Source organism: Amphiprion ocellaris, chromosome 1 (assembly GCF_022539595.1).
Source record: "Amphiprion ocellaris isolate individual 3 ecotype Okinawa chromosome 1, ASM2253959v1, whole genome shotgun sequence".
NCBI lineage: Eukaryota > Metazoa > Chordata > Actinopteri > Pomacentridae > Amphiprion > Amphiprion ocellaris.
In genome coordinates this window covers 39,994,076-40,018,948 of record NC_072766.1, presented here as the reverse complement: position 1 = coordinate 40,018,948, position 24,873 = coordinate 39,994,076, and the positions used below count along the sequence as shown (strand labels likewise).

Sequence of the window (24,873 nt, the reverse complement as noted above, 5' to 3'; positions counted from 1 at the left end):
CGGTGCTTGTTCTTGTTTGGTTTAGATTGTTTTCTTTCACCAAAATCTGGACATAGTTGTCCACAAATACTTATCTCCCCTGAGTTGTGTAAAGCTCTTATAAAACAGCTGTTTTGTATCCTCAGTGCCCAGGTCTGTGAATCCCTCCCTGTTTTGAACCCTGTACACTACATTGCTCTGCTTGTCTGTCTTGTCCTCAGGGTGGACAACTTTCTGCCACAGTGTGTTGTTGGACTTAAAGTGCACTAGGATGTCATGTTTATTGAAGAGTTTTTCTGATACTCCTGTGATGTAGAGGGATAACAATGTTGTGTGCTTTGTGTCCTTTTTGGTTTTGACCAGGGATAGACCAATGGTGGCCAAGATCTGCAATTTTTACTGACCGGTTACTGATTAATTAAATGCACTACTTTGGTTCTGATGCAACCTCCTCTGTCTGTGATCACTCTGAAATCTCTCAAGCAGCGACACAAGTTTTTGCCACAAACCAGGAATTTAGCTTCCCTCACGGAGGCTATGACAATGCTAACGGGTAGCAGCTAAGTTAGCATGCAGCCACAGATTAATCTGAAACAGAATCTGGAAAACAATAATTAATCTTGCTTTAAGATCTGGAGCTTAGTGGACAGAAAAAGAGCTAGAACAGTGAAATATTAAGAAAATAGAGAAGAACGATACTGATCAATCTCAGTCGAGAGCTTCACTCTATTTTCAGTTTTACATATTCAGTCATAGTCGCCCTTATCAATGAGGATGCCTAGTTATGAATGACAGCTTCTCTGCCATCACATGCTGTTAAAGCATTACATCTAGTGTCTATTGGCTCAAAAATACAGTTTATTGGCTTCTCTTGATCACCAAGTCAGTGGTATCAGCACAGAAAAACCCATATCAGTTGATCCCTAGTTTTGACAAAAGCCCATTTTATCCATTAAAGACTGATTATATACTAGGAGGGATACTGAGAATTTAAATGTTTGACCTTGAGGGACTACAGTTAAATCAAAAACTCTCTAAATAAGTGATTAAGAGTGATTTTACTTCCTCATATTTTGCCTTTTCTATAACGTCTTACTCTTGCGTTGCTCATTAGGAGCCCAACACCATGAGAATAATTTGAATTCTGAATCAGTGTCTGGCCAGTGAAAGCCTGATTTGTGTTTCTGCCTCGCAGTTCTTCCTTTGTTGGTACAGTGAAAGATTCCAGTCTTAACACTAACAGAAGTGATCCTCAACTGGGTGTGGATTGCAAGTCTGGACAAGAGCACACCCACACATGCTGAGTAATTCATGACGAATGTCGCAACTCAGAGAATGTGCCAGATAACCTGCAGGCTGTGACGCATTTACTTCCGTCAAATAGCCCAACAGTCATCATATACACTTTACATTGTCTGGACGGAGATGAAACTTGTCTCTTCTTATCTTTGTAGTGAATTTGCATACTGAAGTTTGGAACCAAGACCAAAGCTGTTGCTCAGTGTTTGCTCAGTTGTGTCTCTTCTGCCGTGATATGGCAAAGCTGTAAGATAACCACAGATGAAAAAAACTACAGTGTGCTGTTGTTTAATGTGTCTCCAGTGCCACATATAATGTGCTGTTTGTCTAACTGAGGTCTTGAGCCGTTTCCAAGGCAAGTCAGGTAACAGATTCCTCATTTCCCTGAATGCTGTTTCACACGCTGCGCTGATCAGTTTTATTGTTTCCCTGTAATCGCACTGCTGGTTGATCAGCATTACAGAACACTCCAGTCACCACACATCATCAGACGTATTTGTTTGTTTTTGTGTCTCCAACCTGTTTTGCCCGAAGTGCAGATCTATATTCTTACGCAACCACCCTCGTCTTTAACAACAATGGTCGCCTTTATTGTGCTTTAATCCTTTTGCAGTTCTTATTGTGTGTCAGATTACATTATGAAACAGATGTATTCATCTAAAATGTTGGTTAAAGGGTGAAGACTGCCTCAAAATATTGAAGTCTGTTCCTTTATATACAGTAGAAAACTGTTAGAATACAGCAAGAAAATAATCTTTTTGGTGCTTTTTCTATTCTATTTGAGCTATTTTGGAGCTTTTTTTCTGTTTTAATACAGATATTTGATATTTTCTAAAGTCTTGCTGCCATGCCTCGTATTGTATTCTGCATGGCAAAGATTTACAGCCTTGTCTGTGGTATTTAGCGTCATTTTACTTCATGGTATGTTGATCTGAGTGAGCAAATGGATTAGTTTTCATCTGCATCACTTTATGATAGTGCTCATATGATGCACCTGAGGGCGAGAAATTGAAAAAAAAGGAAAAGCATGAGAATGTGGGTGAGGAAGAGGGTGTGTCCGACAGGTTTGCCAGCCTTCCTGTGTGTGTGTGTGTGTGTGTGTGTGTGTGTGTGTTTGTGTATCAATAGGCATTGTAATGGTGTGACACCTGCCTCCCGCTGTGTATAAAAGGCAGCAGCGTGATTTCATCCACTTCAAATAATCAACTGAGCCTCAGTAACTTCAAGTTCTCTGATAAGCTCTGACGCCAAGATGAGGAAATTTCTTTTGGGGCTTTTTCTTGGACTTCTTGCTGTTGTCCATTCAACACCTGTTACTAGTAAGTGACTTTTATTTTTAACATCCTTTTTTTCTGTTTTCACACGGTTTCTCCTAAATCAACACTTTGTTTTAGCTGTGTGTCTGTGATTTGTTGAACGATTTGAAAGCTAAATCAAAAGAGACAGACTTCTTGCTTACATCCTGTTTCAAAAGAAGAAAAATAACAGCCACATATTTATTCACGGTCACTGAAATTCTCTAGCAGAATGTCATTCCTGCATCTCAGGGCCGCAGAAATGGATTTTTCAGTCCGACAAAGTCATTCTTTTATGTGAGACCTCTGAAATTTCAATAATTCCCATGGTGTCCTTTACTTCACCCTGTGAGTCAGCACTTCCCCTGCCGCCACCTAAGATGCTCTTTACGTTTCAGCTCCGACTCTTTCTGTGAGAATCCTGTTTCAGTGGTGTGCAGGTCTCGCTGGAACCTCCAGATCACACACAGAAAGTCTTTGTAAAATGTTCCGAGCTGCTTTAGGAGGCGCATTAATGCGTTTGTCTTGAAAGCGGTGAAACCAAAGATCCGCAAAGTAACCTCAGAGGGAAAACCGGCGTTGAACATGACTGGGCAGAAATGCACAGTGGAGATGTGGGATTTGATTCTCAGGCCTTTTTAAATTAACTTTATTTAAAACCCCTTTTCAACCACATTATGTCTTATTACAGTCAGTGATGGAAAAAGTTCTTTATTACAGCATTTAAGATATCAAAAATATATTTAAATTATGCAAAGCAGATCTTCTGCACACATTAACATCAATACACATTGGAATATCAGATTGTTTAGGCTGTTTTAGCAGTGTGTAACTAGTATTTTTACAGCATTTTACTGTGCAAAGATAATACAGAAAGCCGAAAAACAAACTCTGATGAACAAATTTGCATCCATCCTTGACTTTGCTTTAATCTTTGCTTTTATTCGATGAAATATTGAACAATTCAGACTCACTGGGCCCTGAGCAATAATTTAAATGAAGCTATCTGAGTGAAAACTTTCTTCAGTGGAACTGCTTATAATTCAAAGAAACTCAAAGATACTTCTTTTTTGGAAGCAATATGGTGCAAAAAGGGCTTTAAACCCAAAATTTGTGTATTTTTTAAGATGGAAAATCTTATTCTTAAAAGTAACCTACAGTTGTAGGTAAATAAAGTGGAAAAAATGAAATATTTCCTGATAAAATGTAGTGGAATAGAAGTTTAAAGCAGCATAAAATGAAAGAATTACAAACTGTACCCGAGGAAACCCTAAATGTGTTCTTTATTGTAGAGATTATTGTTGTAAAACATGAGTGAGTTATAATGCAGGCAGATCAAATCATAAACCATGGATACTCATTAATTATGTGACAAATGATTGCCCAATTTCTTCTCCCGCTTTTTTTTCCCCCTTTTTTTTTTGCTTAATGACGCAAAACCCTCTCGATGGCTTATTTCCAACTACAGCTCAGAAAGTGGAAAAACTCACGGTCTGTTCTAGTTGTACTGGTTGTGTCAATTATTAAAACTGATGCTTTGATGAGGCTGCTTTGCTTTTGTTCACTCACTAATGCACCTATTAGTCACCCGGGTTAATCATTACTGTCTCCCACCACACCTTACCAAAGCAGCCCACAAAACAAGCTAACACAAGAATCTGGGGCGAAGCACGTAAGCTCTATGCAATCCTTTTGTGATCCATGAAAAAAAAAACTGAAAAACCACTTGGTGACTTTCCTTTCCGCTCATGTCAGGGCTGGCAGGTAAATACTTAAAGCTGATCTGTGATTTTTTTCCATCTTCTTTGTTTCAGCTGTGACCAAGGTCCCCGTCAGCAACGAGGATGAGGTTTTCCGGGAGGCCATGACGGACGGCTTCCTCGTCCCGTCACTCTCAACGGAAACACCCAAAACACAATCGACCATTGAAGCATCTCAACAGACTGAGTCCACCTCAAGTGCAGATGATGTCTCCAGAGACTTTTTACTCACAACTGAAGCGCCCAAAACAAATGCAACCGTTCCGGCGTCTCAGCAGCCAGATTCCGAAGAGCTCAAAGGAAGCGCAGTAGTGGCCGACAACTTCTGGCATGGAGGCTACACGACAATGACCTCCATGCAGGAAGCCTCCAGTGCAACCAAGTCCACGACCAGCAAGTTCGATCCCACCAAAATACAGGCCAAAACCATAACCGTCAAAGCCTCTCGGCAGCTGTTCTCCGATTATACGTCGGAAGGCAGTGCATCGGGAGGGGGCGAAGACATGTCCACGACCGTCTCCTCGCTTGGAACCTCCACAACCTCCACCAGCACAGGTTCACTGAGTCCTGATTCTGGGTCCGGAGATGCCCAATCTATCCTCCCCAGCACAGGCTCAGACTTGGGCTCAGGAATAAATAAGGAGGAAATAAATGTGAAGGCTGAAGGTCGACTGTACAATCTGAGTAAGTATCTTTGTCTCAATAATTAATCCTAGAATCGTTATTTTGTTGCCCTTTTATAGAGTTTTAATCATTTTTTATAGTCTTTCATGGTAAAGAAAAACCAGAAAAGGTCGTGGAAAAACAAGACCCAGAACAGCACAAAGGACACAGTACACCAGGTGAGTGCAGCAAAAATACCACAAAACCCCCCACATTTCTGCTCCAGTTTGAGACATTTCATTTGGCTAACCCCTACTCTCCCTTATGTCCAGGTTGGATCATTATCGTCGGCTTCATCGTCGGTGTTGCGGCACTCGTGGTGCTCTGCCTCGCCATCGCTACCAGAGACAAGTGAGTTTTGAACATCAGAAGGAAAACAGCAATATTTTTTTTAATGTTTAACGTCTTTGAGCTTTTAATAATTAAATTCTGCTGCCTCTGATTGCGCAGGTGGAATGGACCTCGCCAGGCATCCACAACCAAGACTGAAAGCAACCCCTTGAACCAGCAGAAGGGGCTGGAGATGGAGACTTTCCTGCCCGGGGAGGAGCCCAGGGAGAACGGAAAGGCAGCGGAATACACAGTCATCCCCCTGGACGAGCTCTCAGAGAGTTATTCATAACGGCCAGGTTCAGAAACAGACTCTCCGGAGGCTCGACACCCACCACACAAACCCAAGACTGTATTTGAAGCAGATGAATTAGTTCAGAGGAACCGAGCTGTTCAAAAAGCAGCTCTAAGTCTCATATGAATGATGGTCTGTTGCTTTTTTTTTTTTTTTTTTTTCCAGTAATGACTTTTAAAAGCTTTTACCTTTACTTTAAAGCTGCGGCAATATTTTGTATATTTATTGAGACGCGTCAATCTCATGTAAAATATAGAAAACTAGTCAGACAGTGTGAATGTCATTTATTTCAAAAACGCAGCTGAAAAGTCTTTACAGTGTTGTTTTTATCTTCCTCTTGACTTTCCGTCGTAAGTAATTATTGTGATTTTTGATCAGAAAAGTTATATTTTTATTGTGTTTGTAATAATGTTATTGAAAACTGTTGTGGATTGTAACTTATATTAAGATGCTCTGTTGTTTTCTCTGTGTTCATCATGGAAACTGTGCTAAACTCAATACTTCCACCTGACAGCACTTTACCGGCTGTAACTTGCACTTACTGTTCATTTATTCACTGTATCGCATCCTCCTTTAAATGAGAAACAAACACAACAGCAGTTCATCAATAAACATTTATTTGTTTCCATTAACATTAACAGACAAGTATTAAAACCTTTACACACTTTCAGTCCGTTTTCCGGATGAATACTTTTGCGATATTTCTTTGGTCCATTCAATCCTACATCCTTGCATTTAGTCAGCCAAGAAAGAAAAGGAACATTTTGCTTTCTTCAATACATTCTTGGACCAATATGTTCATAGAACCAAAAATAGAAAATATACGTTTTATGATCTAAAGATGGTACAGTGTCACATGTTCATAGAAAACACTCGCTACACTAGGCCAGAACAAATTCTAAATCAGAACGAGGACCAGTAGCGAATCGAACAAGGGAAGTAATGAATTAATAAATGATGGGATTTTTGACATGAAATCAGGGTTTTGCTCCTAATTTAAGAGAAAGACTCTCTTCCAAGGCGGCACTTTGAGCCAATCGCTGGACGGCTTACTGAGGTCTCACAAGTAGACAAAGTGTAGCTGCCAACACCAATATTGTCACGCCCCCCAAACCGCCTCAGCCTTTAAATAACCAAAATGGGTCATGAACAGCAGCCATGAAAGAAGAGAAAATTGTGAAATATTGGACTTGCTTTACTGGAAAACCATTCGCAGCTCAGAAGTTTCTCCTAAAAACAGCATTTTTTGTAAATAAACGACGCTAAATTCACAAGCTACTGAGACATCTAGTGGCCCAGAGAAGAAACTTAACTTGTACTAACATTGTTGCATATATTTATATATGTATATATGTATGTGTATAGTTATAATCTTTATAGAAATGTTTAGCATAACAAAAAAACAATTATGATGACAAAAAGTTCTATACATTTGATTTGTACATTTTTATCTAAAGAGAATATATACACAAAGTGCAAGGAGGCACTTTAAAAAAAAGAATATATAAGCTGTTGCTTATATGACAGAGAAATGAATCAAACCAGTTTTAGGTTTCTGGGGAGTTTCTACACAGAGTGAAACTCAAAAACATGAACATATCGAACCAGAATCAATGACCTTGTTGTTACGGCGTCAGATTTATGCGAGTGCTGGAGGCAGAATTTCGTGTGCACTTGCTAAACAGACATGACCACAGCTTATTAACTAAAAAAAATATCTTTACAAGCTTATTCTTTTTTTCATCTAAATCTGCAGCGTGAAGTCTACAAAACAGTAATAATCCTGTAAGGTAGGAACACTCGGTGCAGGTAAAGTTAAAAGGTGGGGCTGTTTCCATTCGCTCTGCTAAAGAATAATACTCTACTGAAATAATGAATCCAGAAACGTCTTAGTCATCATACTGACTGCACTCTGCATGTGACATCTTCAAGGCAAGGTTGTCATATAGCAAAGATAAAATAAACAGTGTGAAATAAAACACAGAACAATGCACTGGCCTGCAGAGAGTTTGAGAGGCGATTCTCCTCTTTCTTTTGCTTTTTGTTTTGTTTTCAACCTCCGACTTTCTAGTTCTTCTCTTGCTCTCAGGAAACACACATGAACACATCCAGGACAGGCAGATCACTAACAGACACTCAGTGCGTCACACATGAAAGAACACACACATACAAAATAGAAATAAGAAAGAAAGAAAGAGAGAGAGAACTGCGAGGCACCCTTCATGTCCTCTATTTTCAGCTTTGCTCTCTGCAACACATTCTGTACTGTTTGCTGCCACATTTAGAGGCCAGGCCTTCCTCCTCTTAAGTCCTAAGCTTCGCTTCTTAGGCTTGACCGTGTGTGACATCAGGGAATAATCCCATAAATCAAAGAGTCAAAGGTAGTGCAGTGATTTAAATGTCCTGCACTTCCCTTCGAACGCCACCAGAAGCGCTATTTCCTCCCTCCGTGCTATTTTTGCTACATAAATTTAGTGTCTCATTAGACGTCACAGCTTTCAGAAATCAAAAAAGCCATTCACAGTGCAACAATAATGAAGATGTGTTGATTGCGAACATTTTACTCCGTATTTTTGTCTTTATTGTAGCTCTCTCTGTCCTTGTATTTAATTCAACAGGCAAGGCCATCATTCACACATCATCTCTCTGCCTTTTAAGCTACAAAGAAAAATGCTTCAATAGAAAAGAAAAAAAAAAGGAAGAGGTGTTGCACAAGGTAGAAGGTTTTTTTTGTTTGTTATCAGGACAAGAAGCTTGCAGCAGCACCAAGTAAGGCCCTGAGTGTTGTCAACTGATTCCTCCGTGAATGAAATGCGACAGTTTGTGTTGCTGGTGCAAATGCAAGATCTAATGCAAGTTGTTGGTTCGCTCCACTGGCTGTCCGACAGTTCGTCCTTTCACCTCCTCTTTCTTTGGTGTGTTTTCTTGTTGTTGTTTTTTATTGTTATCGTTGTTTTTTTGTTTTTTTACAGTTGTGTCGGCAGAAAGCAAAAGCTGGTGAAACTCAGGGTAAGGTGCAGCGGCTGCATCTGCTTTATGCGCATTTCCACGGTTCCTCTTCAACAAGAGAGAACTCTGCGGTGTTGCCATTTTTGCCCATGGTGACCTGAAAGCAATTACCAAGAACAGCTAACTATTGGGGCCAAGGCACCGTTATTTACAGCGGTTGGGAGCAGAGAAGCCATTATTTCAGTACATTCAGGCCATTGACCCTGGGCTTAAGTTGAACTTGTGAACACAGAAAACACGTCATCTCAAACACTGATGGAATCAAACAGCGATTCCGTTTACAAAATCTTCATATTGTACTTTGTCACTGACATTAAAGCTTAAATAATTCGAGTTTTCCAGAGTTGGCCATGTATTTTATGGATTCTCTCCCCAACCGAATTACATTTCTAATACTCAGAATTACACAGACAATGAAGTATCAGCAAAATTTGAAGTTTGTTTAGGAATCTAGCAGCAAAAACAAATAGGAAATGATCTGAAAACAGGCATTTCATGAAAGTATGCACCACTTTGGATGAGATTCGGTGAAACAGCAGTCTTTATGTATACCAACTCTTTGAAAAGATGCCCAATTATAATGAAATAAAAGTGTAATTTGGTCAGGGCTGCCATAAATACATGTCCAATTAAGTAGACAAAAGAAAAAAATCAGTAAATCAGGACATAAAACAACAAAATACAAGTCAAATAAAAACAAGACATTCCAATGGGTGTGACTGATGCGTAAAAATGAACACTTTCTTTTGGGTTTCATGAGATGATGATGGTCAAAACCAGGTGGAATATAAAAATGAACAGCTTTTTGGTGAAGCTGGTATCACAAAAACTGCTTTTTCATATAATGAAACATGAGGAATGTTTAGCTTTTTAAAAACACTTTCAATCTGACATTTACTAGACATGAATACACCGATGACACGAGCACAGACACGAGTAGACGAACACAGAGCTCGGGGAGGATCTCCTACATACACGTCTCTATGTCCGTTAACGTGAAATGTACCTTGCAGTCGTCTATCAAGATTGAGTTGTGGTGAGAGTATACATTCTGGTTGGTGTTATTTTCAAAGAATGATTGCGTCTTTGCCATCTCAAACTCGTCCATCCGGGCCTGTTGGGCGTCGTACAAGTCCAGCTCATCTTTGGAGAGGTGGTACACGATTCCTGCTCCGTACGAGTCTCCGACCACGTTGACCGAGGTACGGAAACGATCCCTACAGGTGGAAGAAGAAAATAGCATCTAAGAACAACACTGGAGCAAGAAAAACACACTTTTCTTCAAATGTAATCATCTTTTTTAGCCTCGGTAGTGGCATGTTTCTCTGCTGTGAGTCCTCTACTGTGGCTGAAACTGAAATATCTCAAGAACTACTGAGTGGTTGGACGTGCTGAGATGAGGAATCTTGACTCACCGTGAGTTTTTTTGGGGCGAATTTTTGCAACAACTTGGATGGATTGCCACAAAATTAAATCTTTCTTACTACTGATGAATTCTAATGATGCTGGTGATCCAATAACATTTAATCTGTAATTACCAGGTCAAAATTGCAACTTTTTCAAAACTTGCAAGACTCAAATGTCTCAAGAACTATTTAGTCGTTTGACATAAAATTAGGAAACAAAAGTCATGGACCCCAGATGATAATTCTTTATTAGTTCTGGTGACTTTGTTGATCCATTACCATTTAATTTGGCATTATCCGGTCAAAATTCAATTTTTTTCAGTGCTTCAAAACCTATTGAATTGTTCAACATAAAATTGTGAAGAGACATTCATGGTCCCCAAATGGTAAATCTTTATCAATTCTGGTGACTTTGTGGATCCATTACCATTGAATCTGCCATTATCAGGTCAAAATTCCAATTTTTTTCAATGCTTTCAAACCTAAAATGTCTCTAAACTTACTGAGTTGTTTGACATACACATTCGTGGTCTCCAGATGATGGAACTTAATGATTCTGGAGATTCTTTGACTTTCTCACCGTGAGGTTTCATGTGAATTTTGATTTCTTTTTTTGATTTCTAATGACTTTGGCAATCCATTACCATGTAATCTGCCATTATCAGGTCAAATTTTCAAGTTTTTCAATGCTTTCAAAATGGAAATGTCTCCAGAACTATAGAGTAGTTTGACATAAAACTGTGCGGAGACATTCATGGTCCCCAGATGATGAATCATAATGATTCTGGTGATCTCTGGACTTTCTAACAATAAGGTTTTGTGTGAAGATCTTGCAAAAACTTGGATGGATTGACACAAAATTGAGTCCCTCTCACTTCTTCTGATAATTTCTAATGACTTTAGTGATCCATTAATATTTATCTGGAATTATCAGGTCAAAATGTACATTTTCCATCACTTTTTATGTCAATATTTTGAGTGAATTGGTCAAATCTAGAATGTTTCTTTGCTGCTATTATTATGAGTGGTTAAATTCTTAATTTGTCAAAATTTTTAAGAGAATTTCCACCTTTCATATGGATTATTCACAGCCTCATTTAGCCAACAGATAGCCTACATGATATCTGTACTTGTGTGTAGGTGGCAGCAGTTTATTCCCAGATGAGTAATATCAGTGCCTGAACCTTTTTTCTGTTTTTGTAAACATTTCATGTAGTTAACCAGCTTGTTTTCAGAATTAACACAAAGATGTCACTGAGTGGGAATAATAATAAAAAAAATGTTTTCATTTAGAAAACTTGTGTAAGTTTTACTTTACACCCCCTAAACATGTGTTAGAGGCCAGTCAAACAAGCACAGTGCTTATTTTACACCTGCAAACAGCTGCGAATTCAAATCTGTTTTGAAACTTTTTTTTTTTTGCTGCAGAACATGTGCAGCTCTGGAAAGTACAAAATATATACAGAAGATCCTCAGGCCATGGATAAATAGATAAATTATAAAGTGAAAGAATGTCAATAAGTCAAAGAAACTAAGTGTTGGGTTGATTTTTAAAGTCTTTAAAGTAGTGAACTGTCACAAGGCAAGCAAATTTGTGCAGCTATCCAGTAAAAAAAAAAGACATTAAATGAAAAATAATAGCCCCGGCACGCTGTTGTAATATGTGTGTGTGTTTTTAATAGTGGTAGCGGTGTTGATGTGGAGCTCACAGCAGCCAGTCGACAGCCACCAGGAGGCTGATGTCCTGAGTGGGAAGCCCCACCGCCGTGAGGATCAGAAGCATGGTCACGAGTCCAGCGCTGGGGATGCTGGCCGCTCCCACGCTGGCCAAGGTGGCTGTCATGCTAAATAGGAGACAAATTCAGCTCTCAGCAGGAGGACAAAGCACAGGCTGCAAGGCTTAAACACAACACTGTTATTTTACACTTCACACACAGTGTGCACGATGCATTTCTACTGAAAATGGTATATTTTAATGATGTCAACTGCAAAAATCACAGGGTTTTTGGAGTTTGTAGCCCTTTAAGACCTACTACTGTGCAAGTCTGCCAGGACATATTGTTATAATTTTATACATACTGTAGTGCAATTTTTTAGAGTATTTTTATTTGCTTTACATCAACATAACCCTTATATCCCAAGTTTTAATAATACGTATTGACTTGCACTACTGTTCAAAAGTTTGGGGTCACCCAGACAATTTCATGTTTTCCATGAAAACTCCCACTTTTATCCATGTACTAACATAACTGCACAAGGGTTTTCTAATCATCGATGAGCCTTTCAACACCATTAGCTAACACAATGTAGCATTAGAACACAGGAGTGATGGTTGCTGGAAATGTTCCTCTGTACCTCTATGGAGATATTCCATTAAAAATCAGCTGTTTGCAGCTAGAATAGTCATTTACCACATTAACAATGTCTAGACTGCATTTCTGATTCATTCAAAAAAAGGGCATTTCTATGTGACCCCAAACTTTTGAACAGTAGTGTATGTTTTTTTTTTCTTTTTTTCAAGATTTCAAGACCTTTATTTATCATGAACACAATTATACATCGCATAATGTGCATAATGTGCAGTGAAATGCATTGTGCACCTGTTCCAGACCGAAAGAATAGGAACAAAAGAATAAAAGCACAGCAGAATAAATGAATAAATATATATATACACACACACACACACACACACACACACACACACACACACACACACACACACACACACACACACACACACACACACACACACACACACACACACACACAGAAGGTGAAAGTGAATGGATATTGAACACAGTTTGCAGGTTGATTGTCTATTGAGTCTACTGTTTCAGGTTCAGCAGGTGACCAGCCTGTGGGAAGAAGCTCCTCCTCATGTCACTCTTTTGTGCCACACTCTCACCTCACAGTAACAATCTGGCCCCAGTCGAGCTCGATCCCGTTCATCTGAGCGATGAAGATGGCCGCCACGGCCTCGTACAGCGCCGTGCCGTCCATGTTGATGGTGGCGCCCACCGGGAGGACGAAGCGTGTTACTCTCTTGTCGATGCCCAGGTTCTCCTCTAAGCATCTGAATGTGACAGGCAAGGTGCCGGCACTGCAGCGAGAACAACAGGGAAATGAAGATTCATTATTATGGCAATCACAAGCAGCATGCAGGGCGGCTCAGTTTGCAAACTTTGCACCCAATCTGGCGGCGAAAAATAAAGAACTCCATAACAAATTATAAGCTGCCTGTTGAGACTTGGTTTAAATGGGGCACACTTGCATGGATAGATTTTAAATTTAATTACACCATTCTTCTAATCACAGTGAAATAAATTCCCTCTGAACTATGCTAATTTATTCATTCTTGTTCATTTTTAAATAAAATTGACTCATAGAGGATGAAATTTCTCTTGACTTTAAATTCACCAAAAAGAAACACACAAAAAAAAATAAAACTTTGAATTCAACTGAAGTGTGAATTTCATGAGGACAGCGGTGGTTGTGACTCAGCGGTTGCTCTGCTTGTTTTGTCTGAAAATTAAGCGTTTTTTCTCGTAGGTGGCGGAGCAGCGAGGAGGCAGGAACTTTTAAAAAAAAAAAAAAAAAAAAAGCTCACCTCGGGAGAAAAGCAAAGAATGAGTCTCCTGCCAGTAATAAAACATAAAGGAGTGATATCCCACATGGAGGCCAAGTCAGAAGGTGTTTCTGACAAGAATGCTGCTTAGTTACCACTTGATATGAAAGTTGCTGTTGACCACAGATGTAAAGAATTCAAGTACGCATCAAAAAAAACCTGCCACAAAAGCCGGAATTGGCTTTTGTCCCATACCTGGATGCTGTTCCGAGTGCCGTGACCCAGGCCTGGAATATTCCCATAAAGAACGTGAAGGGGTTTTCTTTTACTATCACAAAATAGATCAGCGGAAGGAAGATGCCTCCGTGGATGATGAGGCCCACGATCACGGTTACCATGTACATCCCCAGCTGCCGCGCGACCATCTCCAAGTCAGCGATGGAGATGATCTTTCCACAGATGAGGCAGGCGATACCGACGGGAGAGTACCTGAAGAGGAAGACATAACGGCATGTTTTTACACCAAAATATGTGTGCAGTATGCTGCGAGCTGTGGGATATTCTACATAAAAATGTCTTTCTACCGCAGGGAATGGTTTGGAAGCTCGATTTAATATGAAACGATGCTCGCGGCGAACCGCACTCACCACATAATTGCACCAACGAGCCTCATAACGATCTCGTTCAAGACGTTGAAAAACTCCAACATTAGCTTGGCCTTCTCTCCCATTTTGCCCATAATGACGCCAAAAGCGACAAAGAATCCAATCAGACCTGGGAGACACAGAATTCAGTATGAATGCACGGCTGTTTTCAGGTCACGTTCCATCCCTATTGTTAATCAGCAACACACCAAACATTCTGCAGCACAATATACGGATCTCACATGAACTGTCCAAAATGCAAATCTTGTAATAAACATTATAATACCTAGCATAAAAGTATCACCAAAAGTAGAAGTAATAAAGCCATGGAAGGGTGTAGAAGTTCAGCCGGATCTGAATTCATTGCAACATGGAGCAAAGGAGGTTTTGTTTGTTTTCTTTAGCAGCTCTGGTTGTTCCTGATGTTTTCTTGTTTTACGTGACTGAAGATTAAAAAAAAAGTGTTTGTTCGATCCTTTTCAGCCCAAACTTCTTCACCTACCCAGGACGTTCATCCCACTCTTGAACTGAAGCGACCTCTTGACTGTGAACTGCGGAGGTGCTTTGGTTCTGTTGGTGGGCACCGGTATTTTGGTGGTAACCGTCTGGATCTGGATGAGAGGAAGAAGGAAAAGAACGAGCAGTTGACCTATGATTCAGATGTTTATATTTCGTGGTGGGTGAGCGCTTTCTTCTGCGAGACTCCTACCTGCTGGAAACAGGCCTGCACCAGGTTCTCCGGGAACAGGTTTCGAATGAGATCGAAGAAGGCGTCCACGCTGGACACATCGTCGTTCTTCTTGCCCTGACCCAGATTGGCCCTCAGCTTGGGGTTTCCGGGATGGATGAGCAGCACCAGGATCACCCCCAGGACGGCTGCGATCACCGTCGTGGACATGTAATACACCATGGCCCTGGTTCCTAAGCGGCCGCTGGATTTGGCGTCCAAACCGGCCAGTCCTGTTAGCATAGGAACAGGAAAACAAATAATAATGTATGATGAATAAACAATAGAATCATCAATAGTAATTATTTAATATATTATAGATTTATACTTTTAAATATTGTAATACATTTTTCATTTTTACATATTAAGTTATATAAATTAAATATGAGTTTATTATTATTTGTAAAAAAATTTTGTTATTATTGCTACTATCACTACTACTACTAATAATAACAATAAAAATAATAATTTAATTATAAATCAACTATAATACATGTGTAATTTGTAAATGACTATTATTATCATTTCTAACAACAACAATAATAATTCTATAATAATAATAATAATAATAATAATAATAATAATAATAATAATAATGCATTTCTGTATAAATGTATTATTATAATCGATTTATAAATAATAATATGACAAAAAATATTCAGTGTTTAACTTTTTATTTTTTTAAATGATAGCAAAAAAAATTTGTGTGGTGGATTGGAGCTGCTTCTTGATTAAACGATCACATTTAAATTGATCAGCTAACCTCCTAAAATTGCTTCCAGTTCTTCCAGTCAGAGCTGTGAACTGTGAAGCCTCAACCCGCGGGGATTATATAATCTAGTAATAAAGTACTGTGATTATAATTTTAAAAAAAAAGTCTGTACTGGAATATTTTAAGTGAATTGTTTCCAAAGTGACTGAAACTCTTAAGATTTATAAGAAGAACAGATTTATATGCAGATTTAAATGACATATTTGTACTTAGCTAGACAAAGATGGTGATAAAAACAATAAATAAATGTTGTAATTATTACAAGTAGACTGTTATTGTCAGTAAACATATTCTAGATAATTCAGATAAATAGATAAATCTATTTACTGTCATTAGGTGTATAGAAACATAGAGACTGTGTGTTTTGTGTGATATTTTAGGGTGTTTCTACTGTGTTTTTGCATTTTTTAAAAAATTGTTTTTATTGTTTGTTTATCGTGAAGCTTGTGTAACTGCTGCATAACAAATCACCCTTCAAGGGGCAAATAATAAAGTTGAAGTTGAAGAAAACTGTGCGCAGTCTCAGGATTGTGAAAAAATAAAAAAAAGACTGGAAACTGTTCTTCTCATTGTCATCATCGTATCAGCTGAATATCTGCACTGGTAGATGATTACAGTGTTGCATCATCTCAGAATAATTATAATGCTGCTGTCTGTACTCATGAAACTGTGGTATGGCAACAAAAGTAAAAGTTCATTTTCTGTGCAGAATTTTCACTGATTATTGGACACTGTGTCCAAAGATGCATTCTTTTCCTTTTGTTAGCAAACCTGTGTGGAGATAGTTCAGACATATCTCATAAAGAAATATAATTTAAATCAAATTTACAATGATCTACACAGCTATGAAGCATAAGATCAGGGAAAAACAGTTTTTTAAAAATATATATGTTCCTGTGATATGTTCTATGTTTATGTTTATTTGCATATATATGTATTTCACTGGACATGCTGTCGACACAGCAGGCCTGCAGGTAGCTATGTCTATTTACTGTATCACATTGGATTTAGTAGTTTCCACCAAATGTAGTTTTCAAGATGGAAAAAGAGTAACATCTGTGTTGTTGTGCCTCCTGTCCTCCATGCTGCTGTTTGTCTCCCCACAAAAACAGGAATTTTAAGAGGCATTTCTCAGTTTTCCAGAAAATAACTTCACCCCTCCCCCCCAAAGCCCCCCACTCTCATCTCTGCTGCTGCAACTCAACTCCCAGGCAACAACCAGCAGCAGCGTGCGACAAATTCAGCTCGACAGCAGCAGCGGTTACCGTATCTCACCCACCTGTGACCAGACTGGAAACAACAAGCGGCAAAATAAGCATCTTCAGCATCCTCATTAGGATCTCCCCGGGGAAGGCAATGATCATTATAACGTCGGCGGGGAGAGGCGATATGTGCCGCAGAAGCATCCCGGCGATGGAGCCCAGAAACACACCTGAGAAAACACAAATCACACACAAAGCCGAGGGAATGTCAAACCTGCAACCTTTGCTTTTGGAGCCACAAGTGTCTGAAGAATCAACACCAACAGCCGTACGCTAAATAAAATCATGTGGAGGCTTAATCACCGCCAAAACCTTTCATCTGAGAGTCACGGTGTGTTATCTAAAGACGCTAAACTAAAAATAAAACTTCTTAAGGTCACATGTTTCTTCTCACAGCAGGTAATAAAATACTGTAAGCATGCTTGCTGTGCAACTAGTGGCAGATAGACACCTCACCTGAACTAACACCTGATCGGCTCAGATGCTGGATCAACAATATTAGATTCTGGCAAAGTTTTCATTTGAAATAGATTAGATTTGTTAGATTTTTCGGAGTCAGATTTTATTGACTGTGACTCTTTTTCTTCTCTGACTATCATAGTTTTACAATTAGTGTTGTAATTTTTGAGGTTTTATGAAGCAACACAGAAGTTTTGCCAACAAGTGTGATGTGTGGATTCAAAAAATGATAAATACTGTATTCCACGGAAAAATAATGAGAATTATTTGAAGGTTTTCTGACTATTTATTAGTGTTTTTAATGCCTTGCTGAACAATTTGAATGATATACCGTCACATGAGAATGTTAAATTTGCATGTAAAAAGTGGAAGTTAAAGCATAAATATCATCATGATAATCAGATTTCCTATATATGTAGCTTCAATAAGCTCTCCTGTCATACAAAAAACACAATAGAAAGTGCAATTATTGAACACTGAGGAGAGAAAAGGGCGGATAGATTGGTCAGATAACAGGGTATTAGATCATGATGGTATCTAACAGGATGCCAGTGTTTATGGACTCCCGGTGCAGACGATGAAAGCTGCTGGAAACTTCAATCTCCACTGCAGCTTTTTATCTTTGGCCACCTGCTGCTCCTGTCCACTTTCCAAGTGGCTCAGTTTTTATTTTATTTTTTTTTGGACGAGACTTGCTGTCTGAATTTCGCCGTCTCCAAATCAGTTACCGGTCTGCGTGCCTCGCAGTGAATCCGGCACATTTAGCAACGGATCTCTCATCTGTAAACGTATACTGTCATGATGCACGTTTGGAAATGCTCCAGCTCATCAGAGACCCTGAATGGGATGCAGGAGCAACAGAAATTGAAACTTACCAAGGATTGTGAGAGTAAGAACCATGTTCTTCATGATCTTGTCACAGAAGGAGCTGCAAAAACTATCAGAAGTGTCCACTATGGGCTCCAGGTGGTTCTCGTCCATCCTGACCTCCACTTGCTTCTGCATTTTGTTGGCACTGAAAGAAGAAAGAAGATATTAATGAGTGATGATAATTAACAACATTCACACTTATTCGCTCATATTTTACGCATTTTGGAGCATGTTTAGTAACAAAAATTGTGTGTTTTGCAGCTAACTGAAGGCATAAAAGATGTTTAAATGGAATTTTCCATTCTCACTGGCTTTATACAGAACTACCCAGTGCTTAGAGAGGCTTTATAATTCACACATCTAACTCAGAAAAGAGTAGAATGTAGGTGGAACAGGGTGCACAAGGGCAGCATCCTCCGCTGTAATGTCCTGGGGTTTCCTAGCAGCCGTTGTTTCCAGCTTGTTTGTGCATAATTGGCATTGTTTATTGGAGGGAGGCCAGCGAGGGATCATGTTTTTTGTCACTGTTTAAGCACTTCCTACATTTTGGCCGAGATGCCTGCACACGTAAGAGTGGGAACAGGGGAGGATAACGTCATCCTCCTACAAATGATGCTGTGGCTCACTACTGGTAGGTGAAAATAAAAAATTGATTGACTCGTCTAGAAGCTCAATAGTTCAGCGGTAGAGAGCAGTGACTACAACGTATTTGTGAGTCCAAACTGACTCATCAAAATCAAGAAATAAACTGTGCAGTAGTGGCATTTTGTTGGAATGCTGTTTGATCTTGCACTACAAGCGTTCTGTGTGTCATTAGGCGCTTCGCGGAGACACGTGATTAATTTCGCTTAATTCTGCACACTCTGCATTCTGAGCACGTGCAAAGTCGTGAAAAGTTGGCAGATGGCCTTTTCCGAATTAGCAACTGACATTCCCAAACAATTACCACAGAATCAATAAGGAGCCCGCGTATAATCTGCATTTTAAACAAATTATTGCAGTTTTACTCGGTAAATTCGAATAAACACAACACCAGCTGTTCCTCATATCCTCCCCTCTGGCGCCACTTCTGCTTGATGCCTTTGCATGATAATGTATGATAATTCCAAATATTCTGTTTGTGTTTTACACCACAGATTTGAGCCCAGAAAAGCCTGCATGTAAGGTTTAACTGACTGCTGGGCAATTTTGACAAGCATATATTTGATATTCAGGTGCATTTACACCACTGTTCAAAAGTTTGGGGCCACTTATGTTTGAAAGAAAAGCAGTTTTTTATCAATGAAGATGACATTAAATGAATGATAAATCCAGTGTAGACATCGTTAATGTGGTAAATGACTATTGTAGCTGGAAACAGCTGATTTTTAATGGAATATCTACATAGAGGTACAGAGGAACATTTCCAGCAACCATCACTCCTGTGTTCTAATGCTACATTGTGTTAGCTAATGGTGTTGAAAGGCTAACTGATGATTAGAAAACTCTTGTGCAGTTATGTTAGCACATGGATAAAAGTGTGACATTAAATTGTCTAGGTGACCCCAAACTTTTCAACGGTGGTGTACATGTTCAGTAATTCTTGACGTTTGTTTTCAGTATCTCCATGACTTCTTGACTCCTTGGACGTTAATTACAGATCACGAGCTCATCCGCCCGACCATGCACCTCAACATACGACTCTATCGTGCCTCTGCAGCAACACTCAGGTTTGTTGTGGTCTGGCGTAAAGCCTCTTTGACTTAAAGATCAACTCTCCCCCGTGCTGCCTTTAAATCCTCTGTAGAGTACAGACGTACATGGTTATGTAACAACGATTCTCGTGTCTTTTGGATAACCTTGGTGATTTCAACACCTGGAGCATCACATTTTGGCTGCAAAAACACAACATAAAGACACAGAAACGTCTCTCAGCGAAGGTTATGGATAACGAGAAACTTCTCTTCCATTAAAAACTCTCCTGCAGATGAGAATTCTTAACTGACGGAGTTGCACAAAGCTTCAATTATGTGCATTACAGAAGCATATTGTGCTCTTATTTCCACATTGGGTAACATATTTGAGAACTGAGTATTCCCCTTTGGTTCAAGACATGAAAGGTAACAGTAAGGTGAGGACAGAACCGCTGCCAAGTCAATCACGCCCGTCTGATACACTGTGCTCTAGCATTAATGGGACTTAAGCCCTTTAAAGAGGATAAAATTAGCACCCCCAGCACACAAGTGATTGAGTTATGTAACAGAAAAGGGGCTTCCCAGGAAAAGTCAAGGTGTCACCACCACCTGCCTAAAAGCGTTATGCAGGAGATTACGAACTTCAATTGCAAACCTCAGCACCCAAACCCAGATTCTGTTTCTTCTTCTACAGCTGGGTAATCGGAAATAAGTGGACAAAGCATTTAAGAGCGAAGAAGAGCTTCAGGAGTTGGCAGAATTACAACCAGTTAATGAATATTTTTTGGTTTGTTGGGGGAGAAGTCAAGCAAGAAACAGTTGGACAAGTTAATTGGATGTAAAGCCTGTTTAAAAGTTCAAATGGCAGAAAAGCACAAAGTTTATGTTCTGTGTTTAGAGCAAAGAGTTTAGCAAAGATTAGAAAATCCATCCAACTCATTGCCAAGGACAACGGCGCAACAATAGATGAAAAATTGATGGAAGCGTACCCATATGGCATTTATTTCTGGATATAACAGATCACAGTTATTATTGCATCTTCCCACAGAAAGTCAACCTGCCACCACCACCTGTCTCAAAGTGTTATACAGGAATTTAAATTCTAAACCTCATAAACAAACTTCTCTTCGTTTTTTCAACACCTAAAGAATCCAAAAATGGTGGAAGAAAGAGCCAAAAAAAACTTCATGAGTCACGAACAAAGGACTTTTTTCTGATAAGTTGAGGAATATTTCCACTGAAAGTCACACAAGACATGAGTGTACGTTCTGTGTTTACAAAGAAATGATGAATGAATACTATTTACCGCATCATCAAGGACACTAGAGAGGACAACTAGAGATGTAAATTTGGCAGAAAGCGTACCCTGGTGGCGTTTATTTCTGGATCTAACAGACCACCATTATTATTGCTTCACTGCCGCATCAGTTTCTTTGGGAAGAGCAGTTCAGGAACTCTGAAACGCCACTTCGATGGCACCTCTTCAGCGCCACTTGCTTTGATGACTCATCTCCAACTACCACCACACCACTACACAGCTACCAGCAATGCTTACCGGCTGATTTGTACGCTGCTTTGAAATGAAATTGTTACTGGTGGAGAGCTACTACACGTCCACTGGCGTCAGAGCAAAAATTAACAAAGTCATGACTCATGCATTCGTAAATCCGGTCAGAATCGCCGAATGAAAAAAAAAAAGGCTTCAGTTATTCGAAAACCTTCTTCTTCGGAATCTGATGTATATCCACAGACGAAGTGCTCAGTCAGCTGCTGGGAGGTGCATGAAGGTAAACTGACGAACCTGGAGTTCTGACAGAAGGATCCCAGAAGAGAAGGGTGGAGTCAACCTGCTAAGATTAGCTGGGCAGTGAAAATCCTTGTTGCTGCCCTTTTTTTTTTGTTGTTGTGTTTTGCTCACTTGTCTTTGCAGAGCTAATGTTTTGTTTGCTGTAATTCATCAGCACGATGCAAATAGGGCCTTAAAAGCAGATTTTTAAGTGTCCTAATGCTGCGTTTGCAAGCACAGATGCAAAAAGTGGGAGTGTTGCCGAAGTTTCTTTCCTTTTTAAAAGATGCCAGGCCTTTCAAGGTACACTTTAATGAGGAGAAAATCAAAGGACATAATTCACTTCATGATATCAGATCTTGTGTTTTATGAGTTTCTGCTGCACCTTGGTGCTGCTGGCCACTTTGAAAGTGTTAAATAAATACATACTTGGATTCTAAAATACCATCAGCACAAGAATTTTACACTACATTACTACTTATGTGTGTTTTTTTCTTGAATTCTAACTTTAATAATCTCATATGACTCATTGTGAGTCAGTAATGGCTGATCCAACGTGGTTAATTTTCACGTTTCAGGGGACTGAGAATGACTTTGCACAAATTTCTACAAATAAAAAGATCATCAAAGTAATTCCTTTGCAATTTTACTGCCATTCTTCAATAACACACAAACAAAAAAATCAAGGTTAGTGTTGACAGCAAACAATAATTTCCAAATTTGTGAGCAAAAAAAAGCTTGTTTAGCAGAATAAAAGTTGCTTATTGGAGCAAAACTGGAAGAAAAATGCTTTCTTTTTGTCTTCATTTTCAAATATTTAATCAGTTAATGCTCATATTTGATTAAGATTTCCCATTTCTTACCAATTATAATGACGGTGTCAACACGTAAGCTGCATATCTGCTCCTCGGCTCAAACCAACACTGGGCTGCTTGATGTTGTGATTGAAGCAAATAAAAAGCCAAATTAGACTGTATGTTTGCTGTGCTCCGTTAATATGACACCGAATGTTCCTTATGTTGCTCTCAGACAAATTAAACAGCAGAAACTTAGCATAGCAACAGCAGCGGCAGTGATCGGGGTGTTGATTGGAGGTGCAGCTGTTCTCACTGCGTTATTTTCCTCCTGGATGTGACCACGGCTTCATACCGAGAAACATTTTACATGCGTTCACTCTGGTGCTGTTGTCATGGCAGCGTTTATTCTTTCAATGCTGTGTGGACAAGATGATTACAAAAGTGCGCGTAATAATGTCAGAGGAGCTTTTTATAAGTTTTGACAATTGTCACGCCATTCAGAATCCAGTGAGCCGTCTGAGCGATCAATTATTAAAGGCCACTCGAAGAAATGGGCCTATTATCGCCAGAATTACCGGGTGTAGGTGAGGCTGAAGTGTGTGTGAAGCTTCCAATTACGGAGCGTCTCTCAGGGCCATGAGCGAGGGGAAAGGAGGCGATCTGAGAGCACATGGCCGAGCATTCGTCCCTCGCCACGCCTTCTCTCCCCTCAGCCAAGCGGCCGCCTCATGCTGCAACACCTGACAACACGACGCCACGCTTAGACAGCAGGTGTCTATAATTAACTAATCTGTCCTGAGCCACGCTAATCCAGCACACATACACACCGAGGTGGATCAGACACACCTCCGAGAACGACTTCCCTTGAGATATTCCTTAAAAATCACAAAACCAAGGACTCGTCTTTTTGGCGCCTTTTGCCATACAATACTTTAGATCTTTTTTTTTTTTTTTTTTAAATTGCTGTCAGATAATAAAATAGCTTAACAGTAGCGCATGTAACATGGAAAAAGGCTGAATATTTTGTTTCCACGGTGTGAACTCTGATGCTCCAAGGCTTCAGTGTTTGCACACATCTGTGTTCTGAGTAAGGAACACCACAAATCCTCCTCAGGACCACGAACACGGAGTCCACAACGGCTTTTAGACGTGTAGGAAAAATAAATAAAAATGACAAAACATTACACTTTTATATTTCAGATATTTATAACCAGTTGGTGTGACATAGAGGAAAAAAAATCTCTTTTTTTCTTTGAATTATTGATTTGAAGAAAGAGGTGCTTGTCCATCTCATTTGTGAATTAAACTGACCTTCACTGACTTTAACATTTAACTTAAAGGCATCAAGTAGCACTTTTTCTTGTCTGTAAACCACCATGTAACCCTTTTTTTGACTTAATATTAACATACTTTTACATGGGAAAGATCACTATGGCTAGACAAACGTATTTTTAAAACGTGTGTCGCTGGTTTTGTGCTCTGTGGTTAAATCTGTCCTGTTTAGATGATATTTGTGATGTTTTCTTGCCTCAGAAGTACAGATTTTTCACTCCAGTGATGATTGTATTACATTTCACAGTACATTCAGATGAAGTTTGTTTTTTTATAGTCACCGTTTTAAATTCAGTTGCAAAATGACAAAATAAATCTCAACAAAACATTAAGTTAAGAAAATATAAAACTACCTTAAAATACAGTGAAAGCACATATAATAACTACATTTGGTGAAAGTTTTTCTCTTGATATTGCCCCTTTTTTGAGCAAACTAAAAAAATAAATGTGGGTTTTTAACATTTTTCCATGTTTTCTTTCATTACTACTAATAATGACTAATTAAATCACAAAAAACATTTACATGTTAACTGTATTTGAAAAAGAAAAGCAAAAACTGAATAATGTCAATTACTTTCTTACTTAAAATTGATTGTCCTCGGGTTTTAACCTTTCTTTTACAGTAACTTTACCATAATTTCTGTTAAATATATTTAATGCCAATTCTAATATATTTGCACAATTTTTCAGTAGTTTTTGAGTGATAGTCTTGAAGCTTCAGTTATTTGAATGTCATTTAAAAGTGTTACTGTTTTATAAGTTATATTTTTAAAAATGAGTTCTAACTGTCAAATAACAGCTACATACATACTGTATTTGTGGAACATCTAGTAATTTCATCTATTTTACAGTGATTTTTTTGGCACTCTTGCTGCCACATTGTCACAGCTTTTTTGACAGTTTTTTAAAACATAAATTTTTGGCACCCTTGCTGACAGATTTTCTCTCAT

General features: G+C 39.1%; 2 protein-coding genes across 3 annotated transcripts in view; one reads left to right on the top strand and one right to left on the bottom strand.

The window, feature by feature from the left end:
• The first annotated feature begins 2,441 nt into the window (after window positions 1–2,441).
• On the top strand, window positions 2,442–6,291 carry LOC111588880 (uncharacterized). 2 transcript variants are annotated; one of them, XM_035943476.2, is made up of 5 exons: window positions 2,442–2,597; window positions 4,388–5,017; window positions 5,113–5,175; window positions 5,269–5,347; window positions 5,447–6,291. In XM_035943476.2, the coding sequence occupies exons 1-5, from the start codon at window positions 2,531–2,533 to the stop codon at window positions 5,616–5,618; spliced, it is 1,011 nt and encodes a 336-aa protein (XP_035799369.2). In that variant the 5' UTR covers window positions 2,442–2,530; the 3' UTR covers window positions 5,619–6,291. The 2 variants fall into 2 exon arrangements, with proteins under 2 accessions (XP_035799369.2, XP_023155238.2); XM_023299470.3 differs by having other exon boundaries at window positions 5,098–5,175.
• Window positions 6,222–24,873, bottom strand: part of LOC111588877 (uncharacterized) — a 45,077-nt gene continuing 26,425 nt past the window's right edge. The window contains exons 12-21 of the mRNA XM_035943477.2: window positions 18,341–18,480; window positions 17,024–17,176; window positions 14,955–15,205; window positions 14,748–14,856; window positions 14,249–14,375; window positions 13,857–14,090; window positions 12,942–13,136; window positions 11,746–11,880; window positions 9,637–9,847; window positions 6,222–8,727 (exon numbers count right to left, since the gene is read on the bottom strand). Coding sequence (XP_035799370.2) covers window positions 8,656–8,727; window positions 9,637–9,847; window positions 11,746–11,880; window positions 12,942–13,136; window positions 13,857–14,090; window positions 14,249–14,375; window positions 14,748–14,856; window positions 14,955–15,205; window positions 17,024–17,176; window positions 18,341–18,480 — 1,627 coding nt within the window. The 3' untranslated portion in view covers window positions 6,222–8,655. The remainder of the gene's footprint in view (window positions 8,728–9,636; window positions 9,848–11,745; window positions 11,881–12,941; window positions 13,137–13,856; window positions 14,091–14,248; window positions 14,376–14,747; window positions 14,857–14,954; window positions 15,206–17,023; window positions 17,177–18,340; window positions 18,481–24,873) is intronic.